Source organism: Glycine soja, chromosome 16, assembly GCF_004193775.1.
Source record: "Glycine soja cultivar W05 chromosome 16, ASM419377v2, whole genome shotgun sequence".
Taxonomy (NCBI): domain Eukaryota; kingdom Viridiplantae; phylum Streptophyta; class Magnoliopsida; order Fabales; family Fabaceae; genus Glycine; species Glycine soja.
In genome coordinates, this window is record NC_041017.1 from 14,544,643 (window position 1) to 14,563,954 (window position 19,312).

Sequence of the window (19,312 nt, forward strand, 5' to 3'; positions counted from 1 at the left end):
GATACCAAGCTGCAGTGAAAGAAAAAGAAAAAGAAGCATATACATCATATAAAATAGCGGAAAATGCTCGCAGAGAAAAGGAAGGTTCAAAAAAGAATTTAAAAAATCAGATACCAAGCTGTAGTGAAAGAAAAAGAAAAAGAAGCACGTACATCATATAAAATGAAAATTAATCCAAGACAATTTTTCATCTCTTCACATAAAAAAAATATATTATGCAAAAAAAAAACTAACTTGCCAAGTCTTCACAGCACGGTCGGTGACTTCATATGAGTTGCAGAAAAAGAAAAAGAAAGAAATACCTTTGGGGCGATCAAGGGTTATGACAATGACGCCGTTTTGATGAACAGAGCCCTTCACAAATTCTTCGGCCATAGCGAAAAATGCTCACAGACAAAAGCAAGGTTGAAAAAAAAGTTTGAAAAATTAGATACCAAGCTGCAGTGAAAGAAAAAGAAGCACGTACATCATATAAAATAGTGGAAAATGCTTGTAGAGAAAAGGAAGGTTGAAAAAAAAATTAAAAAAATTAGATACCAAGCTGTAGTGAAAGAAAAAGAAATAGAAGCACGTATATCATATAAAATGAAAATTAATCCAAGACAAATTTTTATCTCTTCACATAAAAAAATATATTATGCAGAAAAATACTAACTTGCCAAGTCTTCACAGCACGGTCGATGACTTCATATGAGTCGCAGAAAAAGAAAGAAAATACCTTTGCGGCGACGCCGTTTTGATGAACAGAATCCTTCACAAATTCTTCGGCCATAGCGAAAAATGCTCGCAGAGAAAAGGAAGGTTGAAAAACAGTAATGGTCACTTGACTTGAGTAGTAATAATAATAATAATAATAATAATAATAATAATAATCTCCCTTAACAACCACACACACACACCAGAAGAGAAAAATAATAAACATGGACATACCGTTTCCAGTTTGCTTCTGATAAAAATTGAAACAACTTTGCCAAAGGAGTGACCATCCTTAAAGAAAATTGTTTTGAAAAAATAAAAATAAAAAAGGATGGCAGAATCCCATCACTACAAATTTATTATCATAAAAGTGCAGTACATCAGTGTATATCTAAAGCAAAGCTTACTTGGAAGCTTGCTCATAACTGAAGAACTTCACAGCAGAATTTGGGACAATTCGAGCACAATTAGTAGCATTCCCTTTGAAACAGTCCACGAAAACCTTAAGTTCTCCATACACATTTTAGACCTTGAATTGTTCCATTGTATTTAATGTTGTGTGGATTCTGAACCTGTAAATGGCAGAGGCACAACTAAATCAAGCTTTCCAAGCAAAAAAGTAAAAAATTCTAAGATTTAAAATTTTAACAAATATATATTTTTGTGATTTGAAGATTTTTAATGATTAGGTTCAAGGTACATAAAAAGGTTAACCTTGTAATGCCAATATGGCATTTGCTCTAAGCTAAAACATTTGTTCTTTTATGCTTCACAATAGTTCAGTTGCTATAATATATCTTTTAAAAGAAAATTGGTGAGTCTTAAAGACATAAAGGAAGACACTAAATTCATTCCACCAGTGGAAACAAATTTCAATTATTAGTACCATTCCCTTTGAACAACCCACAGAAACCTTAAGTTCTCCATATATTTTAGACCTTGAATTGTTCCATTGAATTTAATGTTGTGTGGATTTTGAACCTGTAAATGGCAGAAACACAACTAAATCAAGATTTCCAAGCAAAAAGTAAAAAATTCTAAGATTTAGAATTTTAACAAATATATATTTTTGTGATTTGAAGATTTTTAATGATTAGGTTCAAGGTACACAAAAAGGTTAACCTTGTAATGCCAATATGACATTTGCTCCAAGCTAAAACAACAAAAAGTTTGCATTAGAATAATATGAACCACATTCAAAATGCAAATTTCCAAACGTAAAACAAATATTGATTGTAGGATAATAGTTCCATCAGCTAAGCACCTTTTGCTTGCACCAACCCCATTCGTTAATAGTTCCATCAAGCTGTTGAACCATTAAGTTGTCAATAGCAGTATGTTGAGTTGGGTCCTACTCATCGTCACAAAAAGCAACATAAAATTTAGATAGAGCCAAATAACCTTTAGCAAGTCCTAACTTGAGCCAGTAAAAAAATCTTTAGTTAACAACATTATTGTAGGATAAATTGAACCAACCTTACCAACCAAAGCATGAGCAATAATGGTGTTCACATTGTCCACAACCTGCATGTGCAACAAAAAACCATGTAAAAATAAATGATTAGATCAATCTAACATGATGACCTTCCACAGTATTTAGTATAATAGCAGGAGACTTACCTTTGATACACCCTTTTTAGGCTTGTCAGATCCTCCATCTCTCAATACAAGGGCCTCATCAATCCCTTTAAATTAAACAAAATAGAAATACAATTAAAATCTAGCAAGGGGGCAACATACGTGAAAATAAAAATGACACCTTTATTCTTCAACACCGTCCTGTGAATCCTATTGTTGCAACCCTTGAATGGGCAAAGTGGGGTCACCTTCGGCATCGCCGTTGTGAAAATAAACAACACCACAAAAAAACTTCCATAAGCAACCAACATGCAGGAAATGAAACAATATTCCAGCTGACCAAAATGAAACAACTTTCGTTCTAAAACTCAGTAAGCATGCATGTAACAAAACCTTGTGTGCGGTTGAAGAAATCGGCCAAATGAAAGGGAAACTTGAAAACACTGAGTAAAATGCATAAATATTATAGCTTACCTCGTAGACTGTCCCATAAAACTCTGAACAATATCAGAAATTAGTTAGAATAAATTTCAATATAAATTTTAAATTGAATATAAAAATGATTCAAAATTACTTCTAATTTAAAATTAATTTTTAATTCTTTTTTAATATGATATTAAATACATAATCATATATCAAAAATCAATTATTAAATGAGAATCAATTTTTAACATTAAACCAAACACGCTCTTACACTTTCTATGTACGTGCACTGAACGTGGTAATATGTGCCAAAAAGTTTGATTATTAGTGTACTCGCGATAATAAACTGATTATGATCGATGATGATTACCTTTTTTAACTTGATGTTTGATATGTATAAACATGTTTAATGTTTAACTTATCGAAAACGAATGGGTGGCCACTACAACTTCTCTCTGTTGTGTGCTTGTCTTTAGCAGCAAAGATGGAGGAATAATAGCAACGAAGCATCCAAAAAAACCACAAAAAATCAGACAAAAAAATAAATATAAACACTGTTTTAATAAAATCAAAATAGAAGTAAGCATGCATGTAACAAAACCTCGTGTGCGACTGAAGAAATCAGCCAAATGAAAGGAAAACTTGAAAGCACCGAGTAAAATGCATAAAAATTATAGCTTACCTTGTAGACTGTCCTGTAAAACTCTGAACAATATTAGAACTGAGTTTCAGGAAAAAATAGCAACGAAGCATCCAAAAAAACCACAAAAAATTAGACAAAAAAATAAACATAAACACCGTTTTAATAAAATCAAAATAGAAGAACCTCTATCTTCCTCTTAACTTTTCCGACCACTTCTTTGCCAAAGTCGCCGTTGTTACTATAGCTTGTCCCAAAAATCAAACACAAAAAATCATACCAATAAAAGAAAAAGAACCCTAACCAAAATCGCAAAAAATAGAATGAAGATGGTGAGGAAATAATGCAAATGCAAAAAATCAGACCAATGAAGAAGAAAACAAGCAAATAGAGGAAGGAAAGTGGTGAAGAAATAACGCAAACAGGCAGGTTTAGAGTTGGTGAGGAAATGATGGGAGATACAGTCAGAAGATTAAGGAAGAGAAAGAGAAACGAAGAGAAAAGATAGTATTAAGTGAAATTAAATGAGGAGTTGAAATCCACCAATGGAAGTGACACATGGTGGGGGGCAAAATGACCAAAAAACAGAAAAAAGTGCCATGTGTCGCAACCTTAGATAGAGGTATTTTCAGTTTTTCCAGGTACTTCTCTTTTATTAGATAATATATAGATCTTTATTACGTACTCTACCATAGTATGTCAAATGGAATGAAAGGTCACTGTCATTCCAAAATCAGCGAGAGATACAACTCTAAGGAATAAACAACCTTTGTATTAGTTTTTTTTGTTTTATTTTAAAGTTAACCTCTGTGTTAGTTTGAGTATTATTGTGTTTTTATTTAAATTTATTTGAATTCTTTATTTGTTAGTAACTGTTTTCATTTCATTCATATTATGTATATCCAAGAAATTCTTTCTTATTTGAGGTGTATATATATATATATATTATTGATTAAGGAAAAAGAATTATAATTCCACTTTAACTTTATCTAGTTTAAATTTTGTAAGATTTTTTTTTAAAATAGTTTATTAATTTTTTTTTTAAAATAAATAAATAAATAAATAAATAAATTTGGTCCTACTGCCAATTGTGTTTTTTCTACTCAAAACTCTCACATATTATTTTCAATCTAAATATGAGGGCACTTAAATTAGAATTGTGATATGGAATAATTTTAAAGATTAAAAGTGAAAAAATTTTTTTTTAACAGCAAAGATTAAGATTTGACAAGAAAATCAAAATAATAAAAATATATATATTAAAAGAAAATTTAAAAAATGTATTACATAAGTGCTAAACAAATAGGAGCAGTGAATAATAATAATAATAATAATTAGCCACAATCTATTAGTAACGCTCGGATATATTTGTGTATTTTTTATATTTTTAAGGACTAAATTTTGCATTTTCATGTTTGAGAGACGCATTTGTAACTTAATGGAAAGATGAAAAGTAAAAAAAATTATTATAATAAATATGTACTTGTATATTTCAATGATAAATTTGTGCCTGCATGTTACCTAGGCTATTTTATCAACATATTAACGGGACGGGTGTACGATAAAAGTTAACCGGAAGACATATTTATCGAACTTTTTATCCTTTCCAAAATATTTTCATCCTTCATAGCATTTCGAGTGAAATTCTGATTGAGAGACAAAAGTGATCTATCCTTTGTATTTTTATTTGTCACTAAGCCCTCAACCCTCATTTCTCTCGCCGTCGCCCATCTTGACATCTTCGCTCTCCTTACCTTTTCGAGTCTCCGGTACCTCATTTGTCTCGCCGTAGTGCGATCTCGGTCCAGTCTCTGGCATACACAGCAAGATAAAATCACCAGATATTTGCGTTAAAAGCATCAGGGTTTGCGATGATAATGAAGCGCTGATATTTGCCTCCAAATCACTCTCACTCAGGTAACTAAATCACATTTTATTTCTCAATCATCTTGCTTTGAACTTCAAACCCTTTTGCTGCCTCTTTATTGTTAATTAATTATTCTTTTCTTTGTGGGCACAGTAGTAACATATGCAGTTTTCGTGGGTTGAATTTTCTTGCCTATACATTGTTTCTGAATTTCTGTGAGTAATTTTGTCTGTGAATGAATATCTGAGGCATGTGTGTAGGTTGTCGGCATCAGGTTCTGTAAAATGACTGATTGAAGGGTTTTGGAACAATTTTTGAATATTGTGGGTTGCGAGTTTTGTGTTTGGTCAAATGCCCAAACGAACATCGATCTCCTTTGCTAGCTTTCTTGGTTTGTTTTTTGAATGTTGGTTTCTTATGGTCTGTTTTGTGGATTGCTTTGTTAACTTAGTTTGATAGTGTTATTTCTTTAATGGGTCTTGGTGGTGGAATTTGTATGTGGTTCTGTTGGCTCTTTTTCAGGTTCTTACGAGACTGATTGATTAGTGTAGGAGGAGACTCTTTCTGGGATTTTGTTCTTAAAATTAGTACAAGAAATTTAGGGTTAGACTCGTTTTCTATTTTGACTAGATTTTTTTTTTTTTTATCATAGTCAACTCAAATCCTTCCATGTTGACTTCTTTATATTTTGGGTGCTGAGTTGTATGTTATTATGACAAGCTTTGGTTACCATACATCTTGCAGCTAAATTTATCACGTGCTAGAAAGAAAGATCAATCCGACTATGAATAAAATGTATATGAAATTCCCAGTTCTTATGGCAATGGATGACCTATACCTTTATGTACCAAATTTCTAAGGCACTGGTATTTAACTCTTTCTTAATGTTAACCTGCTTAGAAACTGATATTACACATGACTTTTCATAACTTCAACTTTGTAATTTTGTTTGAGGACATTAAGCTTTAAAGTTAGTCAGCAATTAAATTTTCAGGGATTTTATTTTACTGTCCAACTCCTAAAAAATGGTTGTGCAAAGGTTTTTGCATTCTTAAACTGAGATTTTAAAGAAATGTGTAGTTTGGGCAAGTTAGTGGTTTCCTAAGATAGCTTTCAGGTACTTTGGAGCATATTGAAGTGTGGTGATTTCCCGTGGAGTATAAACTTCACCTGTTTCCTACAAACCTCACCTCTGTTGTGCTCTTGCTAAATTCAGAACTTTTTGTGTACTGCTGTTTGTGTTCTTATGTTGGCAGCATGAGGCTCTTAAGCTTGCTGCTATGTGATCTCAAGGTTTTTGTTATTTTCTCTTTGTTAGTCTTTTGGCAACTGCTGTGAGTTAGTGCATAATTCATGCTTTTTATCTTCATCTGGTTGCTTTTGCTGCTCTTGTATGAGGTCTATCAATGTCAGGTTATTGAGTCAGTCTTCATCCTTTATTCTTTCATTTCCCTTTACTTATGCAGTTTAATATCTTGTAAGTTTAATAAATCTTTTTTTTTCTTCCAAAGGTCAAAAGTCTTAGGGAAAGTTTGGAAGTGAGATTTTGAGGGAAAGAGAATGGAGGACAAATTTTTTATTTTTGAATCAAGAGTTGTATAACATTTATAACAATAAAAAAAAAGATTGAGACATTAAGTTTATGTTACTCTATCATTTTATTTCTGTTATTTTAAAAAATTATTAAAGTAGAGAATATTTATTAAAAAGGTTTAAATACATTTGTTGTCCCTGCAATTTAGTGTTTTTTTCATTTTCATCCTTGCAATTTTTTTTTTGTTTTAGTCCGTGTAAAATGTATATGTTTTGTTTTTCGTCCTTAAAGCGCTTTGGATAACACTTTGAACAGGAAAAAAGTGCTTTGAACAGTGAAAAAAGCGATATCTAAAGCACTTTAAGGACCACAAGGACTAAAATGAAAAAAAAAATTGAAAGGACAAAAATGAAAAAAATGCTAAATTGCAAGAACGAAAAATATATTTAAGCCTATCAAAAATAATAATTTTACCCTCCTTTCCTTTTCCCTCCCAAACCTCACTACCCAACATACCCTTTGGGATAATAAGGCTCTCTGCTTGTAATTATGAAGTTTGTTATGTCTTGTCTGGTGATAATTTAGCCAAGATTTGATTCCATTTGGCAGCTGCATGAAACATATTAATTAATCCTTTCAATAGTTATCAGATTAATCAACATTGAATATTTTTTTTTCCCTGGCATTTCTGAGGTGGATTCCTTTGTGCAGAAATTTCCAAAACAAATAGTTGTTGATGATTTGTTGACATGAAGAAGTTGTTAGATTTTGGGAGGAAAGCCCTTTTTTATGTCAGGGTGCTTGTAATTATGAAGTTTGTTATGTCTTGTCTGGTGATAATTTAGCCAAGATTTGATTCCATCTGGCAGCTGCATGAAACATATTAATTAATCCTTCCAAGAGTTATCAGATTAATTGACATTGAATATTTTTTTTCCCTGGCATTTCTGAGGTGGATTCCTTTGTGCAGAAATTTCCAAAACAAATAGTTGTTGATGATTTGTCGACATGAAGAAGTTGTTAGATTTTGGGAGGAAAGCCCTTTTTTATGTCAGGGTGCTTTCTGGATATGAAGAGCGAAGAATACGATCTTATAGGCTGCAGCTTGAGCAACGCGTACAACAGGTCTAACATTTTTTCTTCCATGAACATTTATATTCTTACTGGTGTTGGTGTCTGTTCTCTTTTGGAAAACATGAGAAAATAAGGCATATGAATGTTGTGAGCTAGAACTTGGGATTTCATGTGAGGCTAGGGCTCTTTGTAAATTGCAATAGCCAAGCAAGTTTATTTAAAAAATCAAATGAGACCTGTGTTAGGATCCAATTGCAAGGTATGGGACTTGTGGGACTTGTGTCCCACATTGGAGGTATGGGATTCTAATATGGGGTTTATAGGGCCCTTGGCTCTCCAATTACAATAGCTAGCTTTTGTACACTACTACAAATATTTGATTCTACGATTTCAACGACGGTGGTTCGAAAAACAACATCGTTTAACAGGCGGTGGCATTTTAGTAAATATGTGCTTTATTTCAACGATGTTTTTGTTGAAAATGACTAACGACGTCGTCTTCGCATTACAACGATGGGTTTAATGGGCATCGTCGTTGAACTGGATTATCCAAAGATGGGGTTTTATATACACTGTCTTTGAAAGTCAAGTCAATTTTATCTTGTTCCCTTGCGTACTCGCAGTGTACTCTAGCCTGCTACCTGAGTAATTTTGCGCCCTTAACCTTTGTCTCTCTAAGTTGGTTCTCGTCGTGAAGCACACCAGCAGTGTCGTGGTTGTCGTTGACGATTCTCCATCATTGTATTGGGTCATTTTCCATCTCTAACTTGGTTCTCGTCGTGAAGCACACCATCTCTAAGTTGGTCTGTTGTGGGTTCATTTCATTTTCCAGTAAGTTCAGGCTTCAGAATGCAATGAATTAAGAATGCTATCTTCTAGTTTTGAATATAGGCTATTATTGTATACTACTGCTACTGTGTAAAAGGAAAAACTGGATTTGGAGGCCAGCACCTCCAGACAAGGTAAGAGTGGAAGGAAGCTTAAGTTTTCATATCGGCAGCAATTTTTCATATCTCCCTAAGGCAGACCATCAACCATCTAGCAATTCTTCATTCCAGGTCAGCTTCCTTTCTCCCTTTCTTTCTTATACGTAGTCTCTGAGGTAAGAGGGCTTTGTGATGACCCTCTTTTATTTTGCTTGTATTTGCACCCCTTTTCTTTGCGCAATGATATAGCTTGCTGCATTTCTTGGAAACTCGATTAGGGTTGGTAGTTCTGTTGTGTTTGTTACCTCAATCTGAATGCGCAATACATTGTGGAATTGCTGCCATGTGCTGACTTTGACACACGTGACCTGTAAACAGTCTCACAATTCAATTTCCGTATGAAAATTCTGTCCCGCAGCTGCTAACTGCCTCTGAATGATTTAAATTGAAGACCCTTCTTCCGTTGTGGCTTCAACCTTTTACCAAAGTGGTGGGTACTTGTCTTCTTTGGCTGCTATGCATTCACTCAACTCATGATCACACCCTTTTGATCACTCTCTAAATTTTGCGGGTAGTGACACCTTGCGTTCTTCCAATTTGGGCCTTCTATCTGGTTTCAATGTTCAGCGCCCAATTGGGCCAATTCATCCACCGCACTTGTATCATCAAATGGGGAGTGGTGAAAGGGAGATGGTGTCTCTGTATGAACAAGGTTTGGTCAATCCATATTCATCCAACATGGCTAATACTGATACTAATAGCAGTGGTGTTTCTCAGCATGATTGGCCTATGAGCTTCATCAATAACAATAATGTTAGTAATAGAGCCTCTGATGCCTCTTTGTGGAGCACCATCAGCACCACTATTGGTGGTAACTCTGAGAGGACTAGTACTAGTGGTGTTGGTGCTGGTTCTTCTTCTTTCGTAAAAAACCAATGGCCTAATCTTCCAGGGTATGGCCCTCCACCGTGATTGATTTCATTCACCTGTTGCACCCCGAGAGTCCTTCAAGTCATAGTTTTGAACAAAATGATTTGTCTTTTACCTGCTTCATGATCTGTTTGATGTCCTTTAGGTATATGATCTTGTAGCATAGGTTTATCAATAGCGCAGGTGTTATGTGCTTACCATATTCTGGTGTGCACTCTGTGTGATTACTTATGAATGCTTTTGTTGAACATGCTTGAATTATTAATTGTATTTTCCTTTGCATGATTAAATGAGATTGAATGATTCTTGTGATGAGCGTTGCATCCTTAATGTCTGCTATACCATAAATCCACTGTTGAGTCATGAGTTATGAGACTAGCCACTCTATAATTCGTGAAGTGCGGTAGGATGTCATGACAAGTCATTAAGTGATACAAGTTGTCTTGAAAACTTGATGTGTGCATTAATGTCGTCAAGAACCTTCAACTTGCAGGTGTGCTATGAATGAGTGTGTTGAATCGATGTGTTAACATGTGTTGGCTAATAGTTTTTCACATCTAGACACAAACATATTCTAAACTTTCATTAATGTGCCTAAATCTCTTTGTTTGGCATAAAAACCTTAAATTACTAAACTGCCACTAATGAAAATATCATTACTTTGACTTTCTAAACTATAGTTGACTTTTGTTAACTGATGGCTTGACTAAGGGTTCTCTGTATGTAAACCACCGATCCATAGACTCAAAACTTAAATCCAAGTCACATGGCTGTCTAATGATAGTTCTACATCTTATATTCATAATTATACTAAGAATAATACTATTACACTACATACCAAACAAACAGAAACAATTCTGCACATAACTTCCCAATCTAAGAAAATTGGGATGTTACATGTAGCACTTTTAGAAAAAGCTAACATAAAGATATCCTGAATTTGCAATAGACTCCCCAGAATGTCAAGTTAGGGCTATGTTCTGATCGGTTTGCACCATCTAATATATTTGACAGACCTTATTCTTGTTGGTCAGTAATTCTTATTCCTTATAATCTCCCACCTTGGATGTGCATCAAAAAAGAGTTCTTATTCTTTACCATTATGATCCATGGCCCATCCAATCCAAAAAAATAAAATTGATGTGTACTTGCAGCCACTTATAGATGACCTTAACTTTTATGGAATTCTAGTGTCATGACCTCTGATGTCTCGTTGAAGCAGAATTTTTTTATGAAAGCTTGCTTGTTGTGGACTATTAGTGATTTTCCTGCATACAAAATGTTGTCAGGTTGGATGACAATGGGTAAACTTGCTTGTCCAATCTGCATGGAGCAATCAAGAGGAATATACCTTGATAAGGGTTGAAAGGTATCATTTTTTGATTTACATCGAAAATTCTTGCCAATTGATCATTCTTATAGAAGAAATAAAATTGCTTTTAGGCATAGACATGATGAGACCTCATTGCTCCCCATCGGTTGACTGGTGAAGAAATGTAGGAAAAAGGTAAGACATCTACCTAAAATAACTAGACTGAGATATGATACTCTACCAAGGTATGGACTTGGTCACCATTGGACCAAACAAACCATCTTTTGGGAGCTGCCATATTGGAAAACAAATCTTCTCCCGCATAATCTAAATGTCATGCTCATTGAGAGAAACATGCTTCTTAATATCTAGTATACTGTTATGGACACTAAAGGCAAGACAAAGGACAATTTTAATGCTAGACTAGACATGGTAGATATTTGTAGGCGAAGAGATTTGGAGTTGTAAGATGGAGGAGGGTGGAAACTGGAAAAACCCAAGGCAAAATACACATTAACAAAGCAACAAAGATTAGTAGTGTGTGCATGGGTCAAAAGACTAAAGCCTACCCAATGGGTATGCCTTTGCCTTGTCTAGGTGTGTTGACATGGAAGATGCGAAGTTTTTCGGAATGAAAAGTCATGATTGCCATATGTTCCTGCAATGTTTGCTTCCAGTTGCCTTCAAAGCTTTACCAAAGGCCATTTGGAACACATAGGCAGAGTTCAGTCAGTTCTTTCGAGAAATAACTTCGCCTCTACTAAAAGAGGATGCTTTATGCTTAATGGAAAAAAATATTCCAATATTTTTGTGCAAACTTGAACAAATATTTCCCAAGTTTCTTCAACTTTATGGAGCATCTTTCGATTCATTTGCCTTATGAAGCTAGGGTTGGTGGTCTCGTGCAATATCGGTGGATGTATACCTTTGAAAGATTGAGTAATATATCTTATTCGTTCTCAATAAATGACCAATCAATATTTATTAAATTAATGTCTTCAATTTATTGTATTAGGTTTATTCGCACTTTAAAAGACAAGGTCACAAACACATCTGCAATTGAGGGTAGTATTTGTGAAGCTTATTTAGTGGAAGAGATTATTGTGGACAAGGAGTGGAAGAAGGATGTCGTGGATGTAAGAAGAGTAGGAGATCGTATCATAGTCTTAAAATTGGTAGTGGGACAGGACACCTTTAATGTTATTAGTGGGTACGCACCTCAGGTTGGGTTAGCAGAACACTTTAAGGTAAAATTTTGGGAGGATCTAGAAGGGGTACTTCAGGATATACCCCAAGGAGAGAAAGTTTTCCTAGGAGGGGATCTCAATGGACATGTAGGTAGCGTGGCTAGAGGTTTTGAGGGGGTGCATGGGGGTTTTGGCCTAGGGGAGATGAATGGGGAGGGTAAATCCATCTTGGAGTTTTCGGAGGCTTTGGATCTTTCTATAGCCAATACATGGTTTAAGAAAAGAGAGGAACATCTTATCACTTACAAAAGTGGAGGGACATGTTCTCAGATAGATTTCTTCCTTATCAGGAAGTCTGATAGGAAGTATTGCTTGAACTGTAAAGTTATCCCGGGAGAGAGCTTGACTACCCAACATAGAGTTTTGGTTATGGATGTAAGAATTAGAGATAGGGCAAAGAGAAGAAGTCCTCTGGTAGCACCAAGGATCAAATGGTGGCACTTGAAGGGTGAGAAACAAGGAATCTTCCAACAAAAGATATGGGAGGGTTGGTGTGGACAATCACTAGGAAGTGCAAATGATATGTGGAACAAGATGTCCCAAGAGATTATTAAAGTGGCTAAAGAGACGTTGGGTGAATCTAGAGGTTTTGGACCTAGGGGTAAAGAATCGTGGTGGTGGAATGAAAATGTTCAGAGCAAAGTTAGAGTAAAAAAGGAGTGTTTCAAGGAGTGGTCTAGGTGTAGAAATTCTGAAACTTGGGATAAGTATAAGATAGCTAGAAATGAAACCAAGAAGGCGGTGAGTGAGGCAAGAGCCCAAGCTTTTGACGGACTATACCAAGCTTTAGGAACCAGGGACGGAGAAAGATCTATATATAGGCTTGCTAAGGGTAGAGAGAGGAAGACTAGAGATTTGGATCAAGTAAAGTGTGTTAAGGATGAAGAAGGCAAAGTCTTAGTGCATGAAAAAGATATCAAGGAAAGGTGGAAGGCGTATTTCCACAACTTATTTAATGATAGATATGGATATGACTCTAGCAGTCTAGACACAAGAGAAGAGGACCGGAACTATAAGTACTATCGTCGGATTCAGAAACAGGAAGTAAAGGAAGCGTTGAAAAGAATGAGTAATGGTAAGGCGGTGGGGCCAGACAACATACCTATTGAAGTGTGGAAAACTCTTGGAGATAGAGGTCTTGAGTGGCTCACCGAACTCTTTAACGAAATTATGAGGTCAAAACGCATGCCGGAGGAATGGAGGAGAAGCACGTTAGTGCCAATCTATAAGAACAAGGGGGATATACAAAATTGTGCAAATTATAGGGGAATCAAGCTCATGAGTCATACCATGAAATTATGGGAAAGAGTGATCGAACGGAGATTAAGAAAGGAGACTCAAGTTACTGAGAATCAATTTGGTTTCATGCCGGGAAGGTCGACCATGGAAGCGATTTATTTATTACGGCGGGTGATGGAGCAATATCGCATGGCCCAACAAGACTTGCACTTGATTTTTATTGACTTGGAGAAAGCGTATGATAGAGTGCCTAGAGAGATTTTGTGGAAAGCTCTAGAGAAGAAAGGGGTTAGGGTTGCATATATTCGAGCTATCCAAGATATGTATGATAGGGTATCGACTAGTGTTAGGACACAGGGTGGAGAGTCAGACGATTTTCCCATCACAATTGGTTTACATCAAGGGTCAACCCTTAGCCCCTACCTTTTTACCTTAATTCTGGATGTCCTCACGGAACAAATCCAAGAGATAGCGCCGAGATGCATGCTTTTTGCAGATGACATAGTCCTCCTTGGAGAGTCGAGGGAGGAATTGAATGAGAGGTTGGAAACTTGGAGACGAGCTCTAGAAACACATGGCTTTCGCCTAAGCAGAAGCAAATCGGAGTATATGGAATGTAAGTTCAACAAAAGAAGGAGGGTTTCTAACTCAGAGGTGAAAATAGGAGACCATATTATCCCTCAAGTCACACGGTTTAAATATCTTGGGTCTGTAATACAGGATGATGGGGAAATTGAAGGGGATGTGAATCATCGCATTCAAGCAGGATGGATGAAATGGAGAAAAGCATCGGGGGTGTTATGTGATGCAAAGGTACCGATCAAGCTAAAGGGAAAGTTTTATCGGACTGCGGTAAGACCGGCGATTTTGTACGGAACAGAATGTTGGGCGGTCAAGAGCCAACATGAGAATAAAGTCGGTGTAGCGGAGATGAGGATGTTGCGGTGGATGTGTGGTAAGACTCGACAGGATAAAATTAGAAACGAAGCTATTAGAGAGAGGGTTGGAGTAGCGCCTATTGTAGAGAAGATGGTGGAAAATAGACTTAGGTGGTTTGGGCATGTAGAGAGAAGACCGATAGACTCTGTAGTGAGGAGAGTAGACCAGATGGAGAGAAGACAAACAATTCGAGGCAGAGGAAGACCCAAAAAGACTATAAGAGAGGTTATAAAAAAGGATCTCGAAATTAATGGTTTGGATAGAAGTATGGTACTTGATAGAACATTATGGCGGAAGTTGATCCATGTAGCCGACCCCACCTAGTGGGATAAGGCGTTGTTGTTGTTGTTGTTGTTGTATTTAGTGGAAGAGACCTTTACATTTACATCTTACTACTATCCTCCCAATGTTCTATGTAGAAGGAATATTGTGCTACGAGATGATGATGGAAGTGAAGGTAGTTCAATTAGACCACCTTTATCTCGCCTTGGCTCCACACTCGACATTCCATTTTACCCCACTTTGGAACCACCTTCCCTCCTCAGCAGATTGACAAATGAAGCTGAGGTCCCGCCACCATAGGAATTCACTATTGCACCTTCTTATCTCATCCAAGTTCCTCTAGCTTCCATATTTTGAATCCAACACTCGAGCCCACAACTCTCATTTATGATGAAATAAATTCCATCTCCATTTTTTGAGAAGGGCACAATTAAATTTCCTCAGGTCCTTAATTCCCAAGCCCCCTTTTTCCTTTGGAAGACATACTGATTCCCACTTGACTCATGCAATCTTCTTCTCCTCTAATTCTCCTCCCCACAAAAACCACCTCTACAACCTCGTCAACCTGTCCAAAACTTTCCTTGGAGGTTTTTGTTTTTTTGAAGCTTTTAGTTCTGCTTAGTTATTTTTTAATTGGGTCATAAGGTTGTACTGTGTGTTTGTGTGAACATCAATTGGTTCTGCTTACTTGTTTTAGGTCTTGGTATCAATTTGTTGTGTGATAATGGCTAATTCCATTTAAGGAGTTAGAGTTATCCACCTCGCTGATGTTTGATGGAACCTGTCAACATGATGTGGCCTGCCCTGACTAACTCGTAGGTCTGACGAGCCAACAGCAGCGTGGGAAGGGTTGGCCCATTAGCCTGCCATACATATATTTTTTTTAAAGAAAATCTAAATACTAATAGGTGTTTAGGGTTTGGGTTGTCACTTTGTATTTTTTTATAGTATTGTTCAAAATAGGTATTTGTTATTATTTTTATATTATTTTATAAATTCAATTTCTCTAATACTTATAGAAAAAATTATATTGAAATCAAATTTAAAATAAACAATTGATATACTTTACATTTTTAAACTAAATTTGTTCATTTGAGTTATTTTTATTATATATATATATATATATATATTTTTTTTTTTTTCATTTTTGGTGGGTCGGCCCGTCAACTTGCCCCTAAGCGGGGCAGGTCAAAATCTTTAGCCCACCATTAGAAGGAGGGCCAGCCCGTCCTGACCCACTTTTGGTGGGCTAGCAACAAAGTGGGCCAAAATGGGTTGAACTAGCCCACTTTACCACCCATAGTGCCATTGCGAGCGCACGTCTGATGGAGCTTTATGACTTATCTTTTCTAAGCAGCAACAACAACAAAACAAAATAAAAAAAAGCCAACTTTAATTGTGTCTTTTTTTTCTTTCAGTAATTATTTAGTTGCATGAAAGAAATATTTAAATTAAAGTATAGAAAAAAATTGTGAAAACCATCCTAAATTTTGAAAATTTCTTAAATAATAATTTCTTTATTTTAACCAAACAATCCCTTACAGTACAAAATCGTCTTCTCCAAGGGAACACTTTGAAAAGCCACTTTCTTCCCAAGGACGCTCACTCTCTAGCTGCAATGCTCAACCTTTCTTGTTGCACAATCCTCTCTCTCTCTCTCTCTCTCTCTTGTTGGTAGGTTGTCTCTTTCTCTCTGTCGCTGCCCACTTTTTTTATTTCAATTTTGATTTTATTGACGGCCTGTATGTTTTGTCTATATGGATTACATTTATATGTTTTGGAATTTACTTGGATTTTGGTTTGATGGGGTTGGAGGATACTGAATTTGGTGAAATAGGTCGTGGCTTTTTCTTTGGTGGTTTGAGGTTGAGCTAGGTGGTGATTACTATGTGTTTGTGAATATGCATGAAAGAGAGAGAGAAAATAATTGATAGATTCAGAGAGAGAAGGATGAAGGAGACTGTGATAGTGTCAATTCTGGTTATGATGACCTAAGTCTGAATAAGTAGTAAATTGTTAAGGTTCGGGCTTTTATCGTGCTGATATCACAATCTTATAAAAATAGGTAATGCAAGGTAGTGAAGATATTATATCATAATTTATATAAGTATATTTTTCATCACCTATTCACATGGGGGACATATGAATTTAACTTTGTGATAAATCCTTGGCCAACATACCAAAGTATAGTGCAAATAGTATAAAATGAAAGTCCAAGTATCGTATTCATAGGGACTTGTTTGTACTAGGCTATTCATGTAAATTCAAGTTATAGGCAAAGGATAAGAACACTGAAAACATAACAAATTAAAGGTGAACAAAAGCAAAAACAGTTGGTGGGCAAGAGAAGCTAAATGCAAAATAAAGTTGGTGGGCAAGAGAAGCTAAATGCAAAATAAATTAAGTGTTGGGGATTTGGCTACACTAAGCTAACAATCTCAGTAATCAAAGATTTTTTTATCCAATGTTCATTCTAATGTTTACTTCAACCTACTGTAATGCTCTAACCATGATCTCTTATGTGAGAGAGCCTAAGTTGCTTAACTCAACTCCTAATCCCTTAGCAAGTCAAGTTAAACCACTTGGATTTAAGAACACAAGTTAAACAAGGCTAAGAAGTGTTATTCCATCCCTAGACATAACACCCATTAGAAGTTACTTTCAAATCTTAGTCAGAGGAGATTTGGGCTTAACACGAAAATCGCTCACTAAGTGCCTGGCTTCAGCTTCCAAACACATGCAACGTGGCATCCTTCTGAGTTCTGACAAACATGCATGCTTAGCGGGATACAACTCGCCAAGTGAGCCACTCCAAACTTCAATTTTTCCAATTCCTCAATTAATGCACCAACTCTGCAAAAACACAATAAAACTAATAAATTCACTAGAAATTAACTTCAAGAGACTAAAACCTAAAAGAACACTAAATTCTAACATATTGGAATCAAATCAAGCATTAAATGAAAATAAATAAGATAATTGCTGTGAAAATTAAGTGCAAAACTAAGCATGCACAACAATTATCACCTTGTAACCTTCATTTTTCATTATGGTGACGGCAGATGTGGGATTTCTTTTTTATTTCCATTCTGATGTATATGATGTTTTCCCATGAATAAGGTACAAGCAAGGAAAGCGGCCATAAATAAAGTACCTGAGCAGATTATTTTATCCGAGGTTCGGCGAATGGTTGATGAGATGAAAGCTTTGAATAAGAAGCTGGAAGAAACAGTAAGTTGTATTATCAAGGAAAACTATAAAATTTTGGAAATTTAGGATTTAAATACATGTATTTCTTTTGGATTTTTTTTTTTTGAAATTTCTAATCCTTTCCTTTCGCTGATAAATATGAAGGCAAAATGTCTTCTAAACAAGAAGTTTTATCTGTTCTTTTTTCACATAAGAAGTGATACCAACATGCATTGAGAACTTCTGTGTGAAATGCACTTTTTTTTTCTACTTTTATTGATGTCAAAATTGGATGATTCATATTCTTTCATTTTTTTTTCTTCTTTTTGGATGGAGACATTTGTATTCTGTCATGATTATCTTAATTAAAATATTTGTCTAATATATGGAAGTTCTTAGATGATATTTTATTTCTTTTCCGTAATGTATGATTGTTTCATTTGTGATACTCAAATTTGTTGCATGACAAGATGCACATTTCGTGCAGGAGACAGCCATTGAAGACTATTTCAAGCCTCTAGACAAGGAAGCTGAGATTATAATGAAAATGCAAATACAAGGGGAAGAGAGAACTTCAGAGATTATGATGCAGGCACTGGAGAAACAAGCTACGCTTCAACAAGCTGAAGCTGAAAAAAATGCTAGTAAGCATCAAGTTAACAATGCTGAAACCAATATGAATGAATCTGAGATGATGGAAGAAGAGAAAACTTTGACGGAGATGTTGAAAGCACTGCAACAAGAAGTTTTGCTTGAGAAAGCTGATACTGAAAGTGATGTTAATGCGCATCAAGCAGACAATTCTCCTATCAACTTGAGCTCAGCATCTACAACCACTTCTAAATGAAGTTGAGATTATTTTGAAACATTGGTGATTCCTGATTTTTATTGTCTAGCTATGAATTGCATTTCAGCTTGCCTCCTGAAATGTCAATCATCCTTGGCGAATTCAACTAACCAAGGCAGGACTAGGGCATATTTGTAGTTTATTTGTTTTACTAATTTTATTCAACAATGTTTTCATCTTTTTTAGGAATGATCAAAATTATCAGTTTTTTCATGAGATATGGTTAATTAATAAACTTTAAAATGAACACAACTTAGGAAAAATATGTTTATGCTAGTCTGCACATCTTCAATCATCTTGGCAGAGGGTGCATTCTGTCAATTAATGTAGATAAATATTGAGGAAAAGTGAGAGTTAGAGTCAGAGAGACCTATTATTAGTGCTGATTTCATAGTGGAAATGCGTAATTTCATATGCAGAAAATATGTTGATTTAGAACTATTTTGATTTTATTTGCAAGTACTATTCTACAAACAGTGTATGCGTTGAAAAAAGCAGCATTGCAAATAAAAAATAAAGAATGCCATAATAAACTTAAGCTTATTGTGATAGATCAAAATGACTTATAAAGTTATAATTACAACTTTGA

General features: G+C 35.3%; 1 protein-coding gene across 2 annotated transcripts; it reads left to right on the plus strand.

Moving 5' to 3' along the window:
* The first annotated feature begins 4,938 nt into the window (after window positions 1-4,938).
* Window positions 4,939-18,970, plus strand: LOC114390865. Of its 2 annotated transcripts, XM_028351774.1 has the most exons (5): window positions 4,939-5,254; window positions 7,709-7,863; window positions 16,232-16,361; window positions 17,808-17,918; window positions 18,364-18,970. In XM_028351774.1, exons 2-5 carry the CDS (start codon window positions 7,787-7,789, stop codon window positions 18,721-18,723), a joined length of 678 nt encoding a protein of 225 aa, XP_028207575.1. In that variant the 5' UTR covers window positions 4,939-5,254; window positions 7,709-7,786; the 3' UTR covers window positions 18,724-18,970. The 2 variants fall into 2 exon arrangements, with proteins under 2 accessions (XP_028207575.1, XP_028207576.1); XM_028351775.1 differs by lacking the exon at window positions 16,232-16,361 and having other exon boundaries at window positions 4,946-5,254.
* The last annotated feature ends 342 nt before the right edge of the window (window positions 18,971-19,312 follow it).

Coding starts and splice junctions, on each gene's coding strand:
- LOC114390865 (XM_028351774.1), top strand. CDS start 7,787: ATGTCAGGGTGCTTTCTGGATATGAAGAGCGAAGAATACGATCTTATA. Junction 16,362..17,807: donor TCTCTCTCTCTCTCTTGTTG/GTAGGTTGTCTC, acceptor CCCATGAATAAG/GTACAAGCAAGGAAAGCGGC. Junction 17,919..18,363: donor ATAAGAAGCTGGAAGAAACA/GTAAGTTGTATT, acceptor CATTTCGTGCAG/GAGACAGCCATTGAAGACTA.